The sequence below is a fragment of the Aulonocara stuartgranti genome (assembly GCF_965226115.1).
Source record: "Aulonocara stuartgranti genome assembly, chromosome: 23".
Classification (NCBI taxonomy): Eukaryota; Metazoa; Chordata; class Actinopteri; order Cichliformes; family Cichlidae; genus Aulonocara; species Aulonocara stuartgranti.
Genome location: NC_138958.1, coordinates 46953737 through 46980691, shown reverse-complemented (window position 1 = coordinate 46980691; position 26955 = coordinate 46953737). Strand labels below are relative to the sequence as shown.

At 42.7% G+C, this 26955-nt stretch overlaps 1 protein-coding gene across 1 annotated transcript; it reads right to left on the bottom strand.

Moving 5' to 3' along the window:
- On the bottom strand, positions 1 to 25264 carry LOC309701279 (protein NLRC3-like; the record flags this gene model as incomplete). The annotated part of the gene is made up of 6 exons (XM_082525372.1): positions 1 to 120; positions 242 to 316; positions 384 to 573; positions 3329 to 3445; positions 19226 to 20996; positions 24991 to 25264. 6 exons carry the CDS (start codon positions 25262 to 25264, stop codon positions 1 to 3), a joined length of 2547 nt encoding a protein of 848 aa, XP_082381498.1.
- Positions 25265 to 26955: the final 1691 nt, after the last annotated feature.

The window sequence follows — 26955 nt, the reverse complement described above, 5'->3', positions numbered from 1 at the left end:
CTAGTGATCCATGAGGACTCCACCTTGTTGCCAGTTCTCTTGTGTAGTGAGGAAGAGTTTCCTCTGAGCCACAGCTGAGTTTGATGCGTCCACAAAGGAAGACTGACGGGAGGACAGACTCTGGGAGAAAGGCAGATATTAAAAGATATGAATACAAAGTACGCTGCAACAAACAGGACAGCAGATTATGAAGAGCGGTTAGACCTTCATGTGTCAGTCATTGAAATGTGATCAAAGTTACCTGTTTGACATCCTGATAGAAGAAAATCAGCTTCTTGGATCCGTTTGCAGCAAAGAATTCATGGATCAGACTGAACTGGAAGAATCAGACATTAATGACTCAAAGGTTCAACTCTGAGGAAGGATCACGTCTCTGAACTTACTCTGTCATCAGAGACGATGGCGTCTTCCACCGCCGCCTCCTCCAGGCTGCCGGCGTCGGCCAGCCTGCTCATCAGGTATTTATGTCGGGCATCCAGAGCTGCCCGCCGTTCCTCCTTCACGGCTCTCGCCTGTTTGGCTACTTCTCTCCTCGCCTCATTGGACAGCAGCATTCGTCCTTTTACCAGACACCTGGAGAAACATCAGCTCAGTCTACAGACGCAGAGACCAGTGAGAGCTTGGCCCAAACATCTGCAGGTTTCTGAGGACCACGTTTGACCTTGACTGGAGGCATCGATTCTGAGTGTGACTGCCTAAACTGAGCTACTGTCCCCCTTCCACTGAGACGTTCTCCTGTGATGTGTCATGGGGGGAAGTGTTCCTCACGGTTGGACTCGTGAGAAGTTCAGTCAGTTTATTCAAACTTTAAAAAGACGCATTTTCAGTCTCTGGATTTCAGCAGAAACAAATGTGAACACAGCACTTTTTGATTGAGTATAAAAGGATGAAAGAGTCAGTGATTAGTAACATTGTTGCTGACTGATGCTGTTGTAGAGCTGTCTTTGGATCCTCACCTTCCTGGAAGCCTTCCCTGGATTGCTCATATATCATTAACTTGTTTGTGTTCAGTAGAATCAGGTGTTGTGGATGCAGGTCGTAGCTGTGTGAGGCCTGTACAGTCAGCGCTGTGTGAGCGCTGTGTAACGTTAGCTTAGACTTCTTTCTGTTGTTATCATCCTTCAGGTTAATGTTGTTTTCATTATGCATCACAGGAAGTGTGGGTGGCTGTTAGCCTCACAGCTCATGGAGAGTTGCTGCTGCTCTGCCTCCTTTTTGATGTTTCTGCTCTTTGTGGCTTTGTGTTACTTTGTGTCGTGTCTGAAACAAAGTGAGTCCATGTTACTAACTGTAGTCGGCTCTCTGTCTCGTGCACAGCTGACTGTTGTCTGAATGAAAGTATTTTTGTACTTTGTGTAATCTGTTGGGTCTTTGAGCCCTTTTTAAACAGCATATGAGCCATATGTATGTGTGTATATGAAAGGTTGTTTGTAATACATCAAATTGTTGCTTATTCTAGAGCTGCTGCTGTGCCTGATTGGTCTACTCGCTCGAAACTGAAGGTTGACTTGATTCTTTTGGTTTTTTACATTTTGTCAATAAACCAACTTCTTTATGATTTGAACGGCGTCTCTGACGTGTCACAGGCCTGTCAGCTTTCTTGGTGATTGGTATAGATTTGAGCTTCATGCTCTGGCTGTTGTTGGGTTTTCCTCTTTCATATTAAAGCTTTTGTCCTACATTTGGCTCTAAAGTCTAATTCTAATCCCAGCACTGTGTCTGGGTGTGTGATGCTTGTTTTCCTGCTCTTTCTCATGAAACAGTCACAACATTCTCAGTCCAACTTTCACTCTTTGCTGCGTTTGCTGCAGCTGCAGTGAACATGGTGCCGTTTGCCTTTAAGAAAGTTGTGCACAAAGGCTTTTTCTCTAGCAGACAGCTGTGTGGCTAAAAGTCAGATCATTTTTTACCACCTCAGTCACACTGGACTGAAACAAGAGTGAAACTAGGAAGAATCAGAGTTTGTCCAGTGACTGCACTGATTTTCTTCATATTCACAAACTGATTCTAAGTAGTTGCATCAGCTAATCACCCGGACACTGAGCGTCCAACACGCTCCCTGAAGGGAAACGATTACATCCTCCAAACAATCACAATCTGTCTCTGAATGACTGGAATTATTCTCTGATTTGTCAATAACTGGAGTTTATCAATGCAGACACGTTGCCAACATGATGAAGTCAGTCTGAGTCGCATCTCTTTGGCTAACTTAACTCAAGTGGTTGCCGACTATTCTGGTTCTATTCCCATATAACAGCAGGGCTGCTGAGCACCTCTGTCACTCTGCACTTATGTTCCCAGTTCTCTTTTGTGGAGGAATTTTCCAGGAATTCCTGGGACCAGCTTTCCATGAGAGACCCGATCAGGAGCGACTGTCCTGGACACTCCCAGCATCACAGGGACTCACAAACCCGTCTACCACAGTGAGAAGACTGATGGTCACAGGCCCACATGTAGCTTTAGATCACACGTGTGCACTTCCTGTGGTCACTGCTGTAACTCTAGACTCACCGAGGGGCCAGTGGTTGGTGAGGCAGCAGCAGCTGAAGTCATGTGACTAATGGCTCTCAGCTTCTGTCCTCCTATTCGCCGGTGTCCTTCACCTGTCACACCTGGTCAAGAAAGAGTGAGAATGTTCAGAGCTTTAATGGAAAAGAATATTATTACATATAAAAGGCCTCTAACAAGTATTGTAGTGTTAATCAGGATGAAGTCCATCATGAACACTTCAGAGTGGTTCAGACAGTCGGTGTTTCATCCACAGAGCCTCCAGTCTGCATATCAAAGCATCCTGAGGAATGACAGTGAACCCGAGTTCCCCTCATTACATTCATGTGTGTGACTGTGAGGAAAAGGTGATTGTATGAACGTGTGTGAGCGAGTGAATGAGGCTTGTATCAGAGTGGAGATAATGTCAGCGGCACAAGCTGGACGCTGCAGGTGTCACATGTGAATCTGTGCATCAGTGTCTGCACCTTTGTGGAGGTGAAGCTCAGGAGGTTTGGATTTGTTCAAAGCTCTGTCTGCTCCATCTTTCTTTCCCTCAGGCCTCTCCAGATCAGGAAGGAGGTCCTGTTCTCCTTCTCCCTCCTGGATTTCTGGATCCAGGGAAGGATCAAAGTCTCTCAGCCCAGCATCAGAGCTTCTGGCTGGGGGAGGACTGGAAGTTTCAGCTGGAGGCTGAGAGCCTGGATCTGCCATCTGAGTCACAATTCAAATATTCTCAGTAATCTCAAAAAGCAACAGAAAGGTGCCATTTTCATGAGCAGTGGGTTATCCAGCAGTTTGAATCATGTCAGCAGCATTTAGTTTGTAACTGCTGACTCACCTCTGGCTGTGTCCTGCTCTCAGGGTCACAGTGGACACTGTACCTTTGACCGAAGCTGCAAAGACAGTCAGCAGGGGTCTGGATGCATTCAGCACCACGTCCTTGTTGGGCAGACACCTTCAGTGACAGGACAGACAGTCCAAAGTAAGGAGACGTGGGACACAGTGAAGACACAGAAACAGAAACCAGAACTATAATCACAAAACAAACTCAGAAACATAAAGAGTGAATCAGCTGATTCAGTGTTTGTGACAAAAACATGGATCCTGGTTAATAACTTTTATTTGTTTGTTTCTGTATTATTTTGTGTATCGTTCTTATGAGCTGTTGTTTTGTCAGTGAAATATTATTTCATTGTTTTAAGCTTTTTGTTGACTTTGAAGTGCTTAAGTTGATATTTTTGAACATTTAATTTGTTCGATTATTGTCGAGTCGATAAAACTGTCAAACGCACAGCTGCTTCCAGCACGGCCGGAGGAGAGGTGGCCGAGCAGACGCACAACACACACAGCTCACAGGTTTGCATTTCTAGATATTGCAGATGTTGCAGAAATTGAGAGTAAAGAACTCAGAGATCCAGCGCTGTCTCCTGCCCCTTATTTATACACCACAACACAACGACAGGCGTAACTCACACAAACGGGTAACATGAGGCTCAGATGCTTTGGACGTGTTCACATATACTGGACACAGAATGATGAAGATGGAGCTGCAGGAAGGAGGAAAAGAGGAAAAACACAGAAAAGATTCACAGATGTGGTGAAAAAGGACACGACAGCTTCTGTTTGTTAGTTTGGTTTTTCTTTATTTGGTAAAGATTCAGAAATAAAGAGAAGATCACATGTTTGAATATTATATTAACGTTCTGTAATTACAACAAGTTGTAAAATCTTTCCAGAGTGAGACAGAGACTGTGCAGAGACTGTAGAAGGACAGAGCAGCAGCAGAGCAGTCCAGATACACTGATGATCCTCTGTCAGATCCAGAGGGACACACAGGGCTGATGCTGGACTCTACATTGTGTCTGACAGTGGAGCTGTTCTCAGAGCAGTTCACTCTGCAGCACTGACAGTCATCTGCACTTCATTCCTCTGTCAGTCACTGCTGGATGAAGCTCTCCTCTCCACCTCCCAGTAACATGGCCCAGTCAGAGCGTCTCTACTAGAGATGGCACGATACCACTTTTTTATGTCCGATACCGATACCGATATCATAAATTTGGATATCTGCCGATACCGATATGAATCCGATATAGTGTTTTTTAATCAACAAAACTGTTTTTTAAATATCTTGCTGCATTTTGCAAGTCTGCAAGTTCATACTCAAGTTTAAAACAACAACTACACTAAAGCTATTCTGTTATACCTGTATACAAAACAAATATTTCATAGTTCAGCAACACTGATCAATCTAATAAACATAAACCTACACCATCCTCCCTATTCTGGTATTTTAAAGAGTACTTAGCGTAAATATTAAGCAACCTAACTAATAGGGTTCCAACTCCCAGCAACAACAAAAATAAATAAATAAAAAATAGGGAACCACCCCTCACACTCCACCTCATGATGCTTAATCAACGTAATCAACCTTAATTTGATGCAGTGTGAAAAAAAATGCACAGAAATCAATTATTTTTCAAGAAATATTAAATAGATTCAACATCTTTCTTCAACAAAATTGCAGACTGCACAGATGGTACCTTCCCAAAGGAAAAAGTACTATAGCTTACTAGGGTATATATTAGACTTAATAGTCACTATATACAGTAATTGATTTCTATTCATTTTACATCAGATTAAAACTTTGGGTGTCAGATAATTATTTATTAAAAGCTAGACATTTTAAATGAGAATAAGAAAGAAAAGTATGTCTTTGTGCCCCCTTTTCCCTGTTAATGCCCTATCGGCCCCCCTGGCTAAACTTTGCTAGATCCGCCCCTGCACAGTTACCAGCCGTCAGCTGTAGAAAAAGATCCTGGTGTAGAAAGTAATATTAAATAAATTGTAACAACAGCTTATCAAGCTTAAACGTGCTGCTGTTGTTCAGCCGCTGGTTTCCTCTTTCTGGCGCAAAGTGGACCAAAAACAAACAAGTGAGGCGGACTCGCAACAGAAAAGCCGATCAGCTGATCATTTAAGCAGTTTCATGATTGAAGTAGCAGCGAGAGCGAGAGGCAGTCGCTCGTTAAGCTTAACGTGGGAATGCTTTACAAACATTCAGAGATGGACTTACACACTTGCTTTACTTCTCTCGGGGATAACTTTGTCGGAGATGAAATGCCGGGTTGCTAGCGAAGCTCCAAATGCTATCCAGACCACCGACAGGTCCCGCATGCCACAGCTGCTCTATCACGTGACGCATACTGCTCCCACGTGCTAACGTTCTGAGGGGAGTTACGGGGTGTTACAAGTTTTGTGAGGTGCTTTCATGATATTTAATGGATCGGATTACATTTTTTATTTTTCTCCGATATCCGATCCAGTAATTTAGGTCAGTATCGGACCGATACCGATACGTAATATCGGATCGGTCCATCTCTAGTCTCTACACACAAGCTGCTACTGCTTCAACCTCTCTGGATCATCAGGACACAGCTGCTCCTCTCTCAGCACACACACCGTCCTGTTTACCATCATCACCTCCACCTGCAGAGAGAAGGAGGAAGAGCAGAGGAGATAAACGAGTGTTTCCAGAGACTCTTCATCAGCTGTCAGTCAGTGATGCAGCACATCCAGTATAAAGAGCAGCAGGGACGTCAGTGCTGGGACTGTACTAGGACTCATTGTTGCTTCACTTTTTCTAATCTTTGGATTTTTATTGAAGTTGCTGAAAATGTTTTTCCCTCCTAGTTTGAGTTTAGACTTTCATTCATTAGAAGAACCTTGGTGTGTCCACTCTGAGCTCTGTAGGAACCCCAACAACAAGCCCAACAATCCAGATGGACGGTTCCAGCTGTTAACTGGAGGAATTCCATCCAAACATCTGCTCTCACTAAATTCTTCCTCACCTACAGACTGTGTTCTTCACTGCTTTAAACTTGGAAATCAATGCAGTCATTGGTCTGCGTGCTGCTTTGTTCAGAGAGCTGATTGGCTGTTGACAGTGTTTGATCAGAGCGTGTCAGCCGTTACTATGGTGACCATAAGGGTGAGAAACAGGAAGTGTTTGTGTCCAATCCTGAAGCCTGTCACCGTTCTCCTCTCACAGCTTCACTGAGAAGCTGCAGCTTTACAGGAAACACTGGATCTTTGTTTCATACTGACTGTGTTTAGTACAATACTGCTGACAGCACCACCCACTCACTCCATCACTCTACTGACCCCAGAGTCTCCAGTCTGTAGTCTGGACTCTGCTGAAGATCAGACAGCTGCTTCACATCTGGATCCTTCAGGTTGTTTCCATACAGGTACAGCTGTCTCAGATGGGAGGGGTTGGACTTCAGTGCTGCTGCCAGATAATCACAGCTGATCTTTGACAAACCACAGCTCCTCAATCTGTATAAAGAATGAAAGATGTAAGTTTATTAGACAAAGTGCTTGAAATCATTCAGTGTTTCATCATCTGTTCAGAGCTGAAGAAGGTTCAGAATGTAGAAGTTTAGAAAATGGAAACTCCAAACAGCTGAAGCCAACAGGAAGCAGCTTCAAACAAACACAACAAGAGAAAAAACTCTGAATGTTTCACATTAAAGTCGTACATTTCTCATAAAAACAGGACAAAGACTTGAAAAAGTCGTGTTTTTCCTTCCAGGAACCACATGGCTTCACTTTTAAAGGTGAAGTGTGACAGAAATGGACATATTTGAAGTCCAACACCTTTTTCCAGTCACATTATTAAAGCAGACAAACTACAAGCTCATTTTCATTCCAACAAGTCATCTTCTGACCTGGACTAACAACACTGGTCTCTATGTGCAGCTGGCTGTGAGACCAGTGCTCAGGGAGCGTCTACAAAGTGCAACACTGAAAGAACATCACACACTCATTTGCTTCCAGCACTTTCACACAAACATCTACTGTCATTATTGTCACCAAACTCTGTGGATCCTTTATTGCAAATTCAAATGGGATCAAATGGTCAGACAAAAGAGGGTTATGAGGAAATATGATGAAATGTTGTGTATTAGCAGCAAGTTATTGAATCATTTTCCTCAGAAACCAAACAAAATGATTGACAAACATGTTTTTACAAACTCAGTGTTGGACTTGGATCAGCAGGATAAGCTGATGTTTAAAGGCATTTGAGTCTCGCTGTATGAGAGTCCAGTTCTTACTCAATATTTATGGATGATGTTCTTTCAGTGTTGCACTTTGTAGACGCTCCCTGAGCCTCACAGCCAGCTGCACATGGACCAGCTGACATTACCCAGCATTAGAGGCGGCTGTAAAAAATTCATGTTCCCATTTAAATGGTTTTAATTTGAATAAAACGATGTTGATTCATTCAATCCTGAATCGATGTTTAATATAAATGTATTTTGCCAGAATCTCAGGTTAAAGCTCACAAACTATTTCAACAAGCAGCAAACAGCTAAAACAGTAAATGAGAGCAGCTAAACACACAAAGATGGAAACACAGAGCGTGGATCGTTCACTCGACGGCACGTACACGGACACGCCGTCGGGGCTGAAAGTGGACAGCTCACAGATCCTGAAGCTGCAGGTTTCATCTGTCTCCAACCAAAACTGAGTGAAGCAGCAGCAAAAGAAGATCCAAACTCTGCTTCACGTTTGATCAATATGCTCATGAATTCTCTCTGACTTTGGCTGTTCCTGCCTGCACAGCTCTCTCTCTCTCAGTGTACTCCAAGAACAGCTTCAAACATCTGTTTCTGCATCATTCACTGTTTATTAGCCACCAGTCTGCTGTTGTGTTCAGTGCTGTCGGCCTCTGACAGTAAAGCCTCATTTCTGCTGTTCCATGGAAACTTTTTAAAATGATGACAGATTACAAACTCTCAGCTGTGTCTGTAATCAAACCTCTGTAACTTTGCTTCACTTCAGCAGCATCAGCTCATGTTCACAGGTTGCTTCATGGTTTGCTTCAGTTTTTGATCGACTGCAGAATATTTTGAAGGTTATCTGCTATAAAAAGCCAGAAGAGGAAAATCTGCTTCATGTGTTTCTGTTTGATCCTCAGTGACTTTGACACAAAGGCCTCTGCTGTGATGATCACACCTCTGATCAAGTCTCACAGTGTCACAACTGATAAATGATCAGAGTTAGAATATTTCTGACTGTCTGCTGTGTGCCGTGACCTTTGACCCTCTAAAGACAGTCAGCTGTGGATTATTCATTGTTGTGTCTGATACTTAGAACTGTGAGGAAGAAGCTACACAGTTAATCAGGGTCCCCTCTCTCTGAATCAGGAAAGGTGGGCAGGCCGCGTGTGGGCCGCGGGCCATATGTTGAGTATCACTGTTTGAAATGTGAACATTGTTCTGCTGCAGTCAATGGACTAAACCAGAGAAGAAGAAAACAGACTTTACCATGAAGATCCTCAGTGTGGATCAGTATAATATCAGCCTGATGTCTGCAGTTTAGTGTCAGCACAACTTTCACATCATATTCATCTCAGCACAACTAAAACATGCTGACTGACCTCAGAGTTTCAAGTTTACATCCTGGACTCTCCAGGAAACCACACAGATGCTTCACTCCTGGATCCTGCAGGTTGTTCCAGCTCAGGTCCAGCTGTCTCAGATGGGAGGGGTTGGACTTCAGTGCTGCTGCCAGATAATCACAGCTGATCTTTGACAAACCACAGTGGATCAATCTGTATAAAGAATGAAAGATGTAAGTTTATTAGACAAAGTGCTTGAAATCATTCAGTGTTTCATCATCTGTTCAGAGCTGAAGAAGGTTCAGAATGTAGAAGTTTAGAAAATGGAAACTCCAAACAGCTGAAGCCAACAGGAAGCAGCTTCAAACAAACACAACAAGAGAAAAAACTCTGAATGTTTCACATTAAAGTCGAACATTTCTCATAAAAACAGGACAAAGACTTGAAAAAGTCGTGTTTTTCCTTCCAGGAACCACATGGCTTCACTTTTAAAGGTGAAGTGTGACAGAAATGGACATATTTGAAGTCCAACACCTTTTTCCAGTCACATTATTAAAGCAGACAAACTACAAGCTCATTTTCATTCCAACAAGTCATCTTCTGACCTGGACTAACAACACTGGTCTCTATGTGCAGCTGGCTGTGAGACCAGTGCTCAGGGAGCGTCTACAAAGTGCAACACTGAAAGAACATCACACACTCATTTGCTTCCAGCACTTTCACACAAACATCTACTGTCATTATTGTCACCAAACTCTGTGGATCCTTTATTGCAAATTCAAATGGGATCAAATGGTCAGACAAAAGAGGGTTATGAGGAAATATGATGAAATGTTGTGTATTAGCAGCAACTTCTTGAATCATTTTCCTCAGAAACCAAACAAAATGATTGACAAACATGTTTTTACAAACTCAGTGTTGGACTTGGATCAGCAGGATAAGCTGATGTTTAAAGGCATTTGAGTCTCGCTGTATGAGAGTCCAGTTCTTACTCAATATTTATGGATGATGTTCTTTCAGTGTTGCACTTTGTTTGGCACAAAATGAAATTATTTGGCCTCTCAGATGCTTTTAGAGATTCCCAAATGACTGATGATGTCATCTCTGGGGTCTGATTGATAGAAAAAAAATGTCTTTGAGACCTTTTGTAACTGACAAACTCTTCATCTGCTAACAACACTGAGTTGAATCTCCATGGCTGATAGTTGGAGCAGGCATCAGGAATACACATTGAAAAAGCAAGAGGAGAAATCACCAGAGTCTTATAATCACATTCTGTAACTAAAGGGAGACGTTTTTCTATACAAATATATGTTTTATGGACATTAGAAAAAAAGAGTATTGACGTGAAGCAGGATTATGAAATCTCCATACATCAGCCAGCCCATAATTATCAAGAAAGCTCTGAATGACGCATGATGACTTTGGACTAAGTGTACTTTTGTGTGAACTGTGGTCCATAGCAGATAATGAGCAGTTTAGGTCTCCCTCAAAGATGATATTGTGTGATGACATATTGGGGAGCCGCGCAAAGACATTAGTGAAAAATCTGTGATCGTCCCAATTAGAGGCGTAGATATTTGCTAAGATCAAAGGAAAACCATAAACTATATTTTCTGCACTTAAAATCCTGTAATTTTCTCATAAATCGACAGTGCGGCTTATGGATGAATTCTGGTTGTGCTTACTGACCTCGAACCGATTTTATGTGGTACACGGCGCTCAGAAACCTTTCAAAAGATGTTTTGGTACGACTTTGCTCAGCTACGAGGCCGCACCGCTTGATGGATTGTTGGAGCATTACAGCTACGAGGAGCCTCGCGGAGTGATACGTACTCTGCTTCAACGTAATATTACTGTATTGAGTGTGTATAAGGACCATAAATGGCACCTGTAAGAGACACGGTTACAAAGAGGGTTTCAAACTCCAGGCTGTCAGTCACGCAGTAGAACCTGGGAACAGAGCAGCTGCTTGTTATTATGCTCAGCGTCTGTTTACATTTTGACTGCACGATTGTGAGCTTTTTGTTATGCACAAACACAACATTGTTTTCTTTTATTTATGGAGCATTATTATTTAATAAATGCTGATCATTTATTCCTGAGTAATTGTTTCATGTACATCTACGCTGTATGTTAATAAATGTGCCTGTGTGAGATTTGGGACACAGCTTTGACTAAGAACTCTCTTTTTGTTCGAACTTTCTGGCTTTAAAAATATCGAGATATATATCGTATATCGCCATCCAGCTAAAGAATATCGAGATATGAACTTTGGGTCATATCGCCCAGTCGTAATATTGCAATAGGTTGTCCGTTAAACTCAAGCGGGGCTTGGGCCCTGGCACGGCGTAGCCACACAATCCTGGTAGTAGTGACGCTCGGCTATGACGGCGTGCGGGTTACCAGCTGGCTTTCTCAGGATAGGGCTCCTGTGTGAGCGGTCGACAATAACGTCTTTATCCATACCCAGCACTTCACGTCGTAGCACGGATACGGCCGTGGAGGAGCTCGAGTCCAGGCCCTCTGGGATCCCTATGATGTGGATGTTAGCTCTCCGCTTCCTGCCTTCATCACATTTATCCTTCAGGTCAGACAGCTCCTCCTTCATACTCTCTACTGTAGACTGCAGGGTGGTCACCTCATCGCTCCACATTGACAGCCCATCCTCAGCTTCTTTCACTGAAACCTTTACTCCATCAACTTCGCCGCACGTCGCCGCCATGCTGTTAGCGATCTCATTTCTCAGTCCTTGCACGTCAGCCCTTATATTGTCAAAATCTTCTTTCAATGCATTTCTGACTTCTTCTTTTAACAGCGTACTAATGTCCTCTTTAATGGATTGAAGAAGCTCCAGTTTTAGAGCAGTAGGATCCACATCACGCGCGTCTGTTGAGTCTGCTCTTCAGCGGCCGTAGAGCTGGACGCTGCCCTTTGGCCATCATCGATACTCTCGCCCGAGATCGCACCGGGGCTAAAATATTCACCTGCTCAGCTGTTTTTGATCAGTTTGAGCCTGTGTGGTTTGATCAGGTGGAGGAACGATGTGATGCTATAAAGACATCATCTTGTCCAAATGAAGTTGTTCCAACACGTGTTTAAAAAGATTTTAAAGGTTGTCGGTTCCGACATCTTAGCGATTTTTAACAGCAGTCTTAGTTCAGGTGTTGTACAGCCTGTTTTAAACATGCTGTTGTACAGTCTGTACTAAAAACCTGATCTGGATCCTCTGTCCGCTCAAACTTCAGGCCTATTTCAAAGCTTCCCTTCCTGTCGAAGATTTTGTAAAAGATTATATTTGTTCAGCTGCAATCTGTTGTAAAGGTTTCAGTCTGGTTTTAAAGCTCTTCACAGCACTGAAACTGCACTTTGGAAAGTTCTTAATGATCTTTTATCAGCCACTGATCAGGAGACTCAGCTGTGCTTTTGGATCTGACCGCTGCCTTGACCACAGCATCTTGACCTCACCATTGGAGCATGGCGGCATCAAGGGCGCTCTATTAGACTGGTTCAGCTCTTTTATTAAATCGCATTATTACATTTGGGGCTTATATTTGACGGCAATTTGAAAAACAGCTGAGCTCAGTTGTACAGCGGTCTTTCTTCAAACTGAGGCTTTTATCTAAGGTGAGATCATTTATATCTTTTAAAAACCTTGAACGGGCGATCCACGTTTTCATGACGTCCCAGCTGGATTATTGTAACTCCTTATATGTTGGAGTTAGTGGGACCTGCCTGGCAAGACTGCAGCTGGTCCAGAAAGCTGCAGCTCGTCTTCTGACACAAGCTCAAAGACATTTATCGTCCCAACAACCACATATACGCTGGTCCCTCGCTGTAACACAGTTCACCTTTGGCGGCCTCGCTGTTTCGCTGATCTTTTTTGTGCAATTTTGCATGTTTTTGTTTTTTACAGCGCATTGTGTTCTGCGTCCTGATTGGCTGTAGACCATTGTCAGCCAATCTCGTGCCGTGTCTCCTGTACAGTACAGAATGTGTTCAAATTTACAGCAGTGTGACTCTGCAGTGCTGCACTGTATGTTTGTACGTTTTGTCCCCAACAAACAACAATGATGACGAGACGTTTTGCACCTGTGGTAGCAGCCAAAGGCAGAGGAAGATGCTGACCATCATAGTTTCAACAAGGAGGCAAAAAGGTTGTAACTGTCCACAACAAGAACATCGTAAGGATGGAGTCAGCTTTGGCTTTGTGGCTCAGTGACCGCAGGAAAAAGAACATCGTGCTGGACACCAACATTATCTGCATAAAAACTCAAAAGCTTTATGCAACTTTACCTGACAGCGAGGAGCCCAGGCCATGGACGAGTGCTCCTCACACAGAAGCTCATTTAATGCCAGCAAAGGCTGATTTGACACATTTCAGAAACACTTTGCTTTCATTCTTTAATAATGAACTTATTTTTCTATGAAGGTTTGAACTTTGTTTAAACAAGAGAGAAAAGTGTGAAAATGTTCATGCCTGTCTGAGAAAAGTGTAGAAAGTGTGCAGTGAGGGTTTAACTGCCTTAAAACTTCTATAATACTTGTAAAACATAAAGCTGCTACTTCATTCTGAGACTTATTTTTAGAACGTAACTCGATAAACGAGCGACCGCAGTAATGTATTGTGTTTATTTTGAAAACTCTCAACAGGATCTTCAGATTTATTTTGAAAGCTTTATCTGGAAAACACAAACACATAAGCAGGAAACAAAGAGCGTGATATGAAACGATAGACGTTTTCATATGGTCATCATATATACATCGTTCTATCGAACAGCCCCAGCTCCTGCTGTCAGTCTCTGTAAATCTGCTCTTAAAACACATTTGTATTCACTGGCTTTTAATACAGCATGAGAGTTATTTGATATTTGATGTGTGATATTAATATTAGGAGTTATTTTAATCGTTATTTTGGATTCTTGTACAGCACTGTGGTCAACGCTGCTGCTGTAATTAATGTGCTATAAACACATAAACAATCTGCAGTTAAACATCCAAAACTAAAGATGTGATCGCTGCCTTTAGAAAATGTGCTGATGCACAAGATATCAGCTCCATTAAGGTGGAATGTGGCCGTGTTAGAAACATGTTGGAAGAAGTTTGAAGCTGAAACTGTGAAGCTGAGAGTGAAAGAGCTCCAGCGTCTGTCACAGGAAACTTTCTTATTTCCACACTGATGAAAGCATCAAGCTTTGATTTCCTGCTGCTTTTATTGAGTCACACTGTGAAACTGAGCCACAGCTGAACCAGCATCCCTGTACAGCAGACACTTACAGCGCTTGGCTGCTTCCATTGGACCCTCTGCACAGAGCTTCAGTTTCCTCTTCTGGTCCCAAAGTGCAGAACAACAAGGTTTCAAACAGCTTCGTTCCAGCAGCATCAGCCACAGACATGCAGAGAGAATCCTTTGGTTGTGTTGTGTGTTTGCATATCTGCTGTCTGTGTTGCTTTGTGAGGATGGATCATCTCCTGCAGCTCCAGATAAACAAGCTGGACCTGAACCTGGTAGCTTCACTTAGAAGACACTTGTGACGGGAACGTGTGAGAAGTTTTGTGCAGACAAGTGTGGATTTAGAGTGTGGGACGAGCTCTCCACAGTCTTTGTGGAGATCCACATTGTGCATACTGCCTGTGAGAAGCTGCAGACATTTGTCCTCAAAATCCACTGAGCAGCTGCTCGTGGTGGTATTAGCTTCATGTGTGCGTGTTAGCATGAAGCCTCAGTCACACTCTGCTGTGGACACGGTCACGGACAGCTGGACGCCTGATGGACGAGTCGTCCTTCCTGTTAAACTTCTTTGAGCATGAGAAGAGCATGAGAAGCTCAGTGGACACTGTTCAGGGTTTTAACTCTCGCTTTCACTTCAGCTTCACCAACAACAGCACAAGCAGAGCAGCCCACTGCCTGCATGGCTGGGACAGCGCCCCCTGGTGACTGTAAACCACTACAACATGTTGACGGCCGTCTGCAGGCTGGATGTAGCACCACCGCAGAGACGTGCTGCAGCTCTGTTTAGTTACCCAGCTGACAGCAGAGGCTGTAGTTTACTGTTACCAACATGGAAAACTGAAGCTTCACCAGCTGGAGCTACAGAGCTGGAGAACAAAGGAGACTGAGAGGCCAGAATGATGTGGGAGGAAACATCAAGAGCCTGTTTGAAAGGAGACACATGTGGATGCTGTGCCAGTCTGTGGTCTGTCAGAAGTCAGCTGAGTCACACTGCAAGAAGCTGCAGAATCTCAGAGGAGGAGATTTGGAAGTGTTTGTGGGACAAACTGGACTCAAAGAAAGAAGATGTTTGTGAAGTCTTTGGTGGAGGTGAGCAGTGTGAAGCAGAACACATGCAGATGAATCAGGAGGGAACAAACTGAGTGGGCGGAGCTGCCTGAGCCACGCCCACACAGACACAGCTCCTCTCTGGAGCTAAACGTCTGCTTCATCTCAGTCTCTTTTCTTCATCCTCCACCTCTCTTTTCTCTTCTTCAGTGTTCTGCAGCCACGGAGCCTCACAGCCGTTAGCACGCCCATACCTGAGCAGCTAGCATTACCCACCATGCCGTGCAGCAGTGTCAGTTTGTAAATGTGCAAGAATTCCTGCTCTAAACTGTTTCACAGAGTGCTGTGTGCCGTGACCTTTGACCTGCTAAAGACAGTCAGCTGTGGATTATTCATTGTTGTGTCTGATACTTAGAACTGTGAGGAAGAAGCTACACAGTTAATCAGGGTCCCCTCTCTCTGAATCAGGAAAGGTGGGCAGGCCGCGGGCCATATGTTGAGTATCACTGTTTGAAATGTGAACATTGTTCTGCTGCAGTCAATGGACTAAACCAGAGAAGAAGAAAACAGACTTTACCATGAAGATCCTCAGTGTGGATCAGTATAATATCAGCCTGATGTCTGCAGTTTAGTGTCAGCACAACTTTCACATCATATTCATCTCAGCACAACTAAAACATGCTGACTGACCTCAGAGTTTCAAGTTTACATCCTGGACTCTCCAGGAAACCACACAGATGCTTCACTCCTGGATCCTGCAGCTTGTTGTTAGTCGAAGACCAGGAGTCATTACTCAGGTCCAGATCTCTCAGATGGGAGGGGTTGGACTTCAGTGCTGCTGCCAGATAATCACAGCTGATCTCTGACAAACCACAGTCCATCAATCTGTATAAAGAATGAAAGATGTAAGTTTATTAGACAAAGTGCTTGAAATCATTCAGTGTTTCATCATCTGTTCAGAGCTGAAGAAGGTTCAGAATGTAGAAGTTTAGAAAATGGAAACTCCAAACAGCTGAAGCCAACAGGAAGCAGCTTCAAACAAACACAACAAGAGAAAAAACTCTGAATGTTTCACATTAAAGTCGTACATTTCTCATAAAAACAGGACAAAGACTTGAAAAAGTCGTGTTTTTCCTTCCAGGAACCACATGGCTTCACTTTTAAAGGTGAAGTGTGACAGAAATGGACATATTTGAAGTCCAACACCTTTTTCCAGTCACATTATTAAAGCAGACAAACTACAAGCTCATTTTCATTCCAACAAGTCATCTTCTGACCTGGACTAACAACACTGGTCTCTATGTGCAGCTGGCTATGGGACCAGTGCTCAGGGAGCGTCTACAAAGTGCAACACTGAAAGAACATCACACACTCATTTGCTTGCAGCACTTTCACACAAACATCTACTGTCATTATTGTCACCAAACTCTGTGGATCCTTTATTGCAAATTCAAATGGGATCAAATGGTCAGACAAAAGAGGCTTATGAGGAAATATGATGAAATGTTGTGTATTAGCAGCAAGTTATTGAATCTTTTTCCTCAGAAACCAAACAAAATGATTGACAAACATGTTTTTACAAACTCAGTGTTGGACTTGGATCAGCAGGATAAGCTGATGTTTAAAGGCATTTGAGTCTCGCTGTATGAGAGTCCAGTTCTTACTCAATATTTATGGATGATGTTCTTTCAGTGTTGCACTTTGTAGACGCTCCCTGAGCCTCACAGCCAGCTGCACATGGACCAGCTGACATTACCCAGCATTAGAGGCGGCTGTAAAAAATTCATGTTCCCATTTAAATGGTTTTAATTTGAATAAAACGATGTTGATTCATTCAATCCTGAATCGATGTTTAATATAAATGTATTTTGCCAGAATCTCAGGTTAAAGCTCACAAACTATTTCAACAAGCAGCAAACAGATAAAACAGTAAATGAGAGCAGCTAAACACACAAAGATGGAAACACAGAGCGTGGATCGTTCACTCGACGGCACGTACACGGACACGCCGTCGGGGCTGAAAGTGGACAGCTCACAGATCCTGAAGCTGCAGGTTTCATCTGTCTCCAACCAAAACTGAGTGAAGCAGCAGCAAAAGAAGATCCAAACTCTGCTTCACGTTTGATCAATATGCTCATGAATTCTCTCTGACTTTGGCTGTTCCTGCCTGCACAGCTCTCTCTCTCTCAGTGTACTCCAAGAACAGCTTCAAACATCTGTTTCTGCATCATTCACTGTTTATTAGCCACCAGTCTGCTGTTGTGTTCAGTGCTGTCGGCCTCTGACAGTAAAGCCTCATTTCTGCTTCTCAACACTGAAGAAATGTAAACTTTTCAAAATGATGACAAATTGGAAAACACCTAAATCCAGGAGATGTAACCCTTCTCTCTGGGGCGGAGGCAAGCGGACCATCTCTTTGATTAGAGCTGTGTCTCTAATCAAAGCAGAGATGGAACGATGCCACGTTTTATGTCCGATATCGATATGAATCCAATATAGTCGATTTTATAATCAAACTTTTTTTAATATCTTGCTGCATTTTGTATAAGTTCATACTCAAGTTTAAAAAAATCTAAACACTAAAGCTGTTCTGTTATACCTGTCTGCAAAAACACACTGCAGCCAAAACATTAGACAATACTGATCTTTGTATTTAAACTTTTTTCAGAACTTTAAATCTAAAGTATTTAAAGTAATATTCAAAAGTCATTTAAATCAGTCTGATGCAGACTTCAAAAACTCTTTGGTTGTGACTAAAAGAAGTGCAACATCAGCACCAAATAATGTTTCTATTGAACAACTAACACAAACAGGTTGTAGAATGGAGCCTTTTATACTCACAGCTGAACAGAAACAACATCCAGAGTGGAAAACAGTGCAAATAACTGCAAACAGGCTTCATGACACTCATGTTTGATCAGATTCACTCCCTGCTCTCACACACCAACTCCAGACCTGCATTCATCTTTTCCCTCTGAACCCCCCAAACATACAAACCCTGAGCCACCACCATTGCCCTTTCACTGACTGCCCCACTCCACCATTTGACTCTTAGAACTGAAGACGCTTCTCTCATAAGAGGTGAAACATCTTCAAGGAAGTCCAGACGCTTTTCTTTCCAAGCTTCTTAGACTACGATGACCTGGATGTCTGAGAACCTTCACAGACTGATTTTACAAGAACAACTTGTGTCAAAAATCCCTGGCAGTGCCTCTCTGTCACACACACAAATCACTACAGTTACAAATTTAATAACTTAAAAAGTAAAAAGACCACTTTTGAGCCGTGTCTTTTTGGCCATAACAAATACCAAAAGAACCGGAATTTAATAACATTAAAACCAAACAATAAATGAGCAAAGTAGTGCATGATAAATATAGACAAATACAAAGTGCAATATAGAAACACTGGGTAAAAAGAAATGAACAATTAAAAAGGAGGATAACAGATGTGAGCAGTAGTTAAACAGTAGAAATAAATATATAATAAACAAACAAAAATAGATAATAAATGAAAGCCAGGTCTGAAAGGTGAGTTTGGCTTTAAAAGCATGAAAACACACTGCTGTCTTCAGGAAGGCTGCTCCAGTAACAGAAAGTCATCTACATGTGGGTTTAGTTCTGACTTTAGGGACAAGTAAAAAAATAAAATAAAATAAAAACATCTGTCCAGACAACCTGACAGTCAAAAATATAAACTCAGGAACTTAAAAGGAAAATTGTGCTGACTTTGAACGTCCGCATCAAGATAAACTTACAGATTTAAGAGTCAAAAAGTGTCAAAAAGTCTGTATCCTTACCTGAGAGTTTCAAGTTTACAGTCAGGACTCTTTAGTCCAACACACAGCAAATCCAATTCTGAATCCTGCAGCTTGTTCGAGCTCAGGTCCAGCTCTCTCAGATGATTGGATGGGGAGCTGAGAATTTCAGACAAAGCTTCAAAGCTTCTTTTTGAGAGTGCACAACGACTCAGCCTGAGGAAGAATAACAATGGAGACATATTCTTTTATTCATCTAGCATTATTAAACATATTTGTTCATAGATTCACTTACAGCACTTTCTTGGATGCTTTGACCACTGGCAGCAGCTTCAAAAATGCCTTCTCTGAACGGGAGTATTTCTCCAGGTCGAACTCATCCAGATCTGATGACAGTAAGATGAAGACCAGAGCCGACCACTGAGCAGGAGACAGTTGATCTGTGGAGAGACGTCCTGATCTCAGGGACTGTTGGATCTCCTCCACTAGAGAACGATCATCCAGTTCATTCAGACAGTGGAACAGGTTGATGCTTTTCTCTGCAGACAGTTTCCCACTGAGCTTCTTCTTGATGTAGTGAACTGTTTCCTGATTGGTCTGTGAGCTACTTCCTGTCTGTGTCAGCATGCATAGGAGATCCTGATTGGTCTGCAGTGAAAGACCCAGGAGGAAGCGGAGGAACAAGTCCAGGTGTCCATTTGGACTCTTTAAGGCTTTGTCCACAGCACTCTGGTAGAAGTCTTTTACAGTAAGTGTTTTCTGGAAGATTTTAAAGCGAGGAGATTGTTTCTTAAGCAGGTTGACTCCAGAGTTGATGAAGGTCAGATAGACATGAAGAGCAGCAAAGAACTCCTGAATGCTCAGATGGATGAAACAGTAAACGACACCGGTGAACATGTGACACTCATCAGCTTTAAAGATCTGTGTGAACACTCCTGAGTACACTGAGGCTGCTCTGATATCGATGCCACACTCTGTCAGGTCTGATTTATAGAAGATCAGGTTTCCTTTCTGCAGCTGATCAAAGGCCAGTTTTCCCAGAGACTCAATGATCTTCCTGCACGACTCTGTCTCAGCTCCTCCATCATACTTGATGTCCTTCGTTTTTAGGTGAAATAGCACAAGGCGTAGGTAGAGCTCTGTGAGAGTCTTAGGCAGATCTTGACTCTCTTTGTTCTTCATGACAAACTCCAGAACTGTAGCAGTGATCCAGCAGAAGACTGGGATGTGGCACATGATGTGGAGGCTTCGTGATGTCTTGATGTGGGAGATGATGCTGCTGGCCTGCTCCTCATTTCTGAATCTCTTCCTGAAGTACTCCTCCTTCTGTGGGTCAGTGAACCCTCTGACCTCTGTCACCATGTCAACAATGTCACAAAGGATCTTATTGGCTGCTGCAGGTCGTGTGGTTATCCAGAGGCGAGCAGAGGGAAGCAGTTTCCCCCTGATGAGGTTTATCAGCAGCACATCCACTGAGGTGGACTTTCTAGGGTCAGTCAGGATTGTAGTTTTGTGGAAGTCCAGAGGAAGTCGACACTCATCCAGACCATCAAAGATGAACACAACCTGGAAGTCTTCAAAGGTGTAGATTCCTGCTTCTTTGGTTTCAGTGAAGAAGTGATGAACAAGTTCCACCAAGCTGAACTTTTCCTCTTTCCGCAGATTCAGCTCTCTGAAAGTGAATGGAAACATGAACTGGATGTCCTGGTTGGCTTTGTCTTCAGCCCAGTCCAGAGTGAACTTCTGTGTTAGGACTGTTTTCCCAATGCCAGCCACTCCCATTGTCAGCACTGTTCTGATTGGTTTATCTCTTCCAGGTGGGAGTTTAAAGATGTCTTCTTGTCTGATGGTTGTTTCTGGTCTGTCTGGTTTCCTGGATGCTGTTTCAATCTGTCTGACCTCATGTTCATCATTAACCTCTGCAGTCCCTCCCCCTGTGATGTAGAGCTCTGTGTAGATCTGACTCAGGAGGGTCGGGTTTTCTGTTGTAGAAATCCCCTCGAGCACACACTGGAACTTCTGCTTCAGGTCTGACTTGAGTTTGAGCTGACACTCAGTGAGAATCTCTGCATGAATAAACAGCAAATGACACAAATGAGAAAACTGCATTCTGGTTACTGTGGTTATGTGTTCAGTTCACTGGACTCTTGGTGTCATGATCCGGGTGAGTCTGAGTAACTTTCCACAGCATCAGCTCTCCTCGCCTGGGTGGAGCCCTCCTCACTCCTCCCTGCTCCTCACCTGTTGCTAATTACTCCGGCAGTATTTATGAGCAGCACTCACAATGAACCTTCTCCAGATTGTGTGCTTAGCACAGTCAGTTCTCTGCCTCACATTTTGTCTTGTGCTCCTCAGCTTGTTTCGCGTAACCCTCTTTTCCTGTTCCCTAGTCGGCACCTGGATACATCTTCCAACTCTCGCCATAAGTCACGCCTCGGGATTCTGGCCTGCCACTGCTGGGAAAACTCACTCTTGCAAACTGCCATCCTCAGCTGCCTGCCTCCCTGTGCACCCACATCTCACTCTGTACCCAGATTTAATTCATCTCCTCCTCCAGCTGATCTCCACCTGCAGCCACGTAACACCTCTTAGTTTTTAAATCTTGGACTCATTCACTACACTGTGGACCACTCTGATTATTATCTCCTTTGTTCCAGTGATCCTGGATAGTTTCTATTCGCCCGATTCTGCCCCTGTTGTTCCTTTGACCTGCCTCAGCTTATGTTCTGGCCTCAGCTCTGCACTTCTCATAATACCTCGCTTGCTGTTGAATTTAGCCGTGATTCAGCTTTCTCTGTCAAGAAATCTAGTAAAATACATTTATTTTAAAAGTCACTCAGCCTCCGTTTTTTGGTTCTGTGCTTGACTCCATTCCTTTTCATGAGCCATTGAGCCCTGACACTTGGGTTATAACTGAGGGCAGGTTTTATAGAGACACATTTGATTTAATTGTGTTTATTTATACAGCACCAAATCAATACTAGCAACATTTCACATATTACATAAACAACACTATGGAGCCAGTGATGAATAAATATGTAGAATAAATGAAAGAATTTCAAGTATAAAAGTTTTTTTTTATTAATTCCTCCAAATAACAACAACAGTCACCCCAATGTGCTTTATATTGTAAGATAAAGAACCTACAATAATACAACAGAAAAAACCCCAACTATCTTTTTGGGTCCTGAAAACTGAAGGCTCTGCCTCCCATTCTACTTTTAAATACTCTGTGAACAACAAGTAGGCCTGCAGAGCGAGAGCGAAGTGCTCTAATAGGGGGATATGGTACTACAAGGTCATTAAGATAAGATGGGGCCTGATTATTTAAGACCTTGTATGTGAGGAGCAGGATTTTGAATTCAATTCTGGATTTAACAGGAAGTCGATACAGGAGAAATCTGCTCTCTCTTTCTAGTCCCTGTCAGGACTCTTGCTGCAGCATTTTGGATTAACTGAAGCCTTTTCAGCGAGTTTTTAGGACTTGCTGATAATAATGAATTACAGTCATCCAGCCTTGACGTAATAAATGCATAAACTTGTCACGGCTGGGGCAGCAGTCGTGCGGTGGAGTTAAATGAGGACCCAAGTTGCAGACAGTGGTGGAGATGCGAGTGAGGTTTTATTTACAGTGAACAAACCAAGGTGAGGGCAGAACTAAACATAAACCTAAACTGGAAAAACTACAGTGGCTTGCAAAAGTATTCGGCCCCCTTGAACTTTTCCACATTTTGTCACATTACAGCCACAAACATGAATCAATGTTAGTGGAATTCCAGGTGAAAGACCAACACAAAGTGGTGCACACGTGAGAAGTGGAACGAAAATCATACATCATTCCAAACATTTTGTACAAATAAATAACTGCAAAGTGGGGTGTGTGTAATTATTCAGCCCCCTGAGTCAATACTTTGTAGAACCAGCTTTTGCTGCAGTTACAGCTGCCAGTCTTTTAGGGTCTGTCTCTACCAGCTTTGCACATCTACAGACTGAAATTCTTGCCCATTCTTCTTTGCAAAACAGCTCCAGCTCAGGCAGATTAGATGGGCAGCGTTTGTGAACAGCAGTTTTCAGATCTTGCCACAGATTCTGGATTGGATTTAGATCTGGACTTTGACTGGGCCGTTCTAACACATGGATATGTTTTGTTTTAAACCATTCCATTGTTGCCCTGGCTTTATGTTTAGGGTCGTTGTCCTGCTGGAAGGGGAACCTCCGCCCCAGTCTCAAGTCTTTTGCAGACTCCAAGAGGTTTTCTTCCAAGATTGCCCTGTATTTGGCTCCATCCATCTTCCCATCAACTCTGACCAGCTTCCCTGTCCCTGCTGAAGAGAAGCACCCCCAGAGCATGATGCTGCCACCACCATATTTGACAGTGGGGATGGTGTGTTCAGAGTCATGTGCAGTGTTAGTTTTCCACACATAGCGTTTTGCATTTTGGTCTCATCTGACCTGAGCACCTTCTTCCACATGTTTGCTGTGTCCCCCACATGGCTTGTGGCAAACTGCAAACGGGACTTCTTATGGTTTTCTGTTAACAATGGCTTTCTTCTTGCCACTCTTCCATAAAGGCCAACTTTGTGCAGTGCACGACTAATAGTTGTCCTATGGACAGATTCCCCCACCTGAGCTGTAGATCTCTGCAGCTCGTCCAGAGTCACCATGGGCCTCTTGGCTGCATTTCGGATCAGCACTCTCCTTGTTCGGCCTTGTTCGATTACACACAGGTGCACTCTATTTAGTCATTAGCACTCATCAGGCAACGTCTATGTGCAACTGACTGCACTCAAACCAAAGGGGGCTGAATAATTACGCACACCCCACTTTGCAGTTATTTATTTGTAAAAAATGTTTGGAGTTATGTATGATTCTCATTCCACTTCTCACGTGTACACCGCTTTGTGTTGGTCTTTCACCTGGAATTCAAATAAAACTGATTCATGTTTGTGGCTGTAATGTGACAAAATGTGGAAAAGTTCAAGGGGGCCGAATACTTTTGCAAGCCACTGTAACAGACAAACCTGAAAACATAAGGACAGCGGGGAATACACAGAGATGACACAAAGAAGGCTGGATAGAGAGACGAGTAGTAACACTGATTAACACAGTAATGCAGACGACACAACGAGGAACACAGGCAGACACATACTATAAATACACACAAGGTAATGAGGGAATGACACACAGGAGGGGAGCACAGCTGATCCTAATTCACAAGACGAGACACAAACCTTCAAAGTAAAACAGGAAACAGACTGTTTTACAACACAAACTCGGGGACACGAACAGAACACAGAGGAAAGACACAGGTAGAGATCAACCTAAGAACTAATACAAAATCAGAATTAACACAAAGTACACAAGGTGATACCAAAAATGAAACAAAACGCTGAACGACCCAGGACCATGACAGAACTAGTTTTTCAGCGTCACTCTGAGACAGGATATTTCTAACTTTAGAGATGTTGCACAAATGGAAGAAAGCAGTCTTACATATTTGTTTAATATGTGCGTTGAAGGACATGTCCTGGTCAAAAATGACTCCAAGGTTCCTCACAGCGTTACTGGAGGCCAAGGTAATGCCATCCAGAGTAAGAATCTGCTTAGATACCATATTTCTAAGATTTTCAGGGCCGAGTACAATAACCTCAGTTTGATCTGAATTAAGAAGCAGAAAGTTAGCGGCCATCCAGGTCTTTCTGTCTTTAAGACATTCCTGCAGTTTAACTCATTGGTGTGTGTTATCTGGCCTCATTTATGTTGATAAAACAGCTCTAAAACCAATCTGACAATATAAATCTGTAAAATGGGCAGAAAACCTGCTGCTGGTCCCATTTTAATCAAACCAACCCAAAGAGCAGATATTCATGTGTGTACACAGGAGGTTATTTGTGCAGATGCATAAAACACAAACTGTTGGCTTTCTGCAGTCTCTCACTCCTGAAAGTGTTGGCAAGTGTTTTGGATTTATTATTTATATAGATTTTAATGGCACCTGTGTAATGTTAACTAAGGTTTTTATTGTTTATGTGTTTTTTGTTTAGTCATTCCCTGACTTACCTGTGGGTTCTGGGATGGTTTTATTTAAATTCTCCAACAGATCATTCCTGTTTATCCTCCCCAAAAGATTTTTAGCAACTTGAAAAGTGTTGATAGAGTAGGTATCAAACATCAGATCCACTATGTCCGTCCTCTCTGCATTCTCCAGTTTACTCTCTGGGATTGCTGGTAAACCTTCTACAGACCCGTTCTTCAGATGCCACTTGAATTTTTCAAAGTCATCACGTCCCAAATCCTCCAAAGTCCCCAGAAGGATTTCTTTAGGTGTCGTCATCTTTTACCCTGTAAGGATCCGATAAACAAAGACTGTAACAACAGCTGGAGAGGTAATTGTCTGATTTATCAGAATTTAACTTGATTCTAACAGCAGTTCATCACTACCACCAATAAATTTCTAAGGCTCAGAATGCAACAAAATTGCATATAAAGAAGCACATAGAGAAGTATCCAAGTAACACTTTGCTACAATATAAAACAAACTATTATAAATAAAGAAAATATATAAACTAAATATATACACTACCCGTCAAACGTTTTAGAACAGCCCAATTTTTCCAGTGTTTTTGTCACGGTTTGCGAGCCGTGTGTAAATTATCAAAGGACCCTTTATGCAGGCAGCTCAGATGCAAGTGAGTTTATTCATCACATGGTGATACAAACAGAAATGGCGAAGGTGAGCATGGAAACTAAGCAAAAACCTAAAAACTAATAGTACACGAATATGAAGAAGTACACGAAGGGAAGACGAAAACACGGAACACAAGGGGTGGGAGCAAAGCACCACAACACATCACTATATAGACAGTTACACAGAGGGAGACACAGAAGGCAACAACACAGGGCGGAACAAATGGACAGAGAAGACTAAACACAGAACAGAGCGCACAGAGAAACAAGGGGGACAGGGAATCAAAACCTAGGAAGCATAGAATAACTCACAAACTAAACTGGCATAACACAAAAATCACAAAGAACTGAAACCACTAGATCAGGAGACCCAGGACCCTGACAGATACGCAGACAAACCAGCAACTAACAGAGGCAAACACAAGGCTTAAATACACAGAGGGATAACGAGGGAATGAGACACAGAAGGAGGACACAGCTGGGAGTGATTGACAAGACGAGACAGAGGAAACGCAAACTAAACACACTGACATGAGACACGGACCTTCACAACAAAGCAGGAAATACAAAGACTGAACTTAGAGGTACAGCAAAACACAGAACCAAAACGTAAGAATAAACAAAGATACATCATGAAATAAAAGATTAACAATACAAAACAGAAAACACTGAGTCACAGACCCAGGATCGTGACAGTTTTATTGAAAATATCCTTTTTATTTCTCATTGCACTCTGAAATGAAAGCATAGTACAAATAAGCAGTTGGAGTTAAAAATAAATCATGAAACACATTTATAGACCAAAGTTTATTCTAAACGTCTGACTGAACACACCCGTGGCTTCTGTCTACAATAGAAATCAAATATTCTCCCATATCTGTAGCAGATGTTCCCGTAAACGTGGACCTTGTAATAATAATAATAATAATAACTTTATTTATAAAGCGCTTTCAAACAAAGTGCTGTACAACTAAAGAGATAAATAAAATAAAAGCGATACATAGCAATACAGGTAAAAGACACAATACAAGTTAAAAACAATAAAAATGTAAAAACTAAAAGCCATAGAATTAAGACATGTAGGATCGGGTGAACAAATGTGTCTTCAACTTGGTTTTAAAAACCTCCACAGAGCAGCCTGCCGAATATCTTGTGGGAGGTTGTTCCACAGAAACGGGGCATGAAAAGAAAAAGCTCTCCAATTGTCTTTTTTCTGGCTCTAAGAACTTTTAGAAGACCAGAGTCCTGAGATCGGAGAGCACGAGATGGAACATAAAGGTGTAAAAGGTCGGAGAGGTATGAAGGTGCCAATCCGTTTAAAGCCTTGTAGGTGAGCAG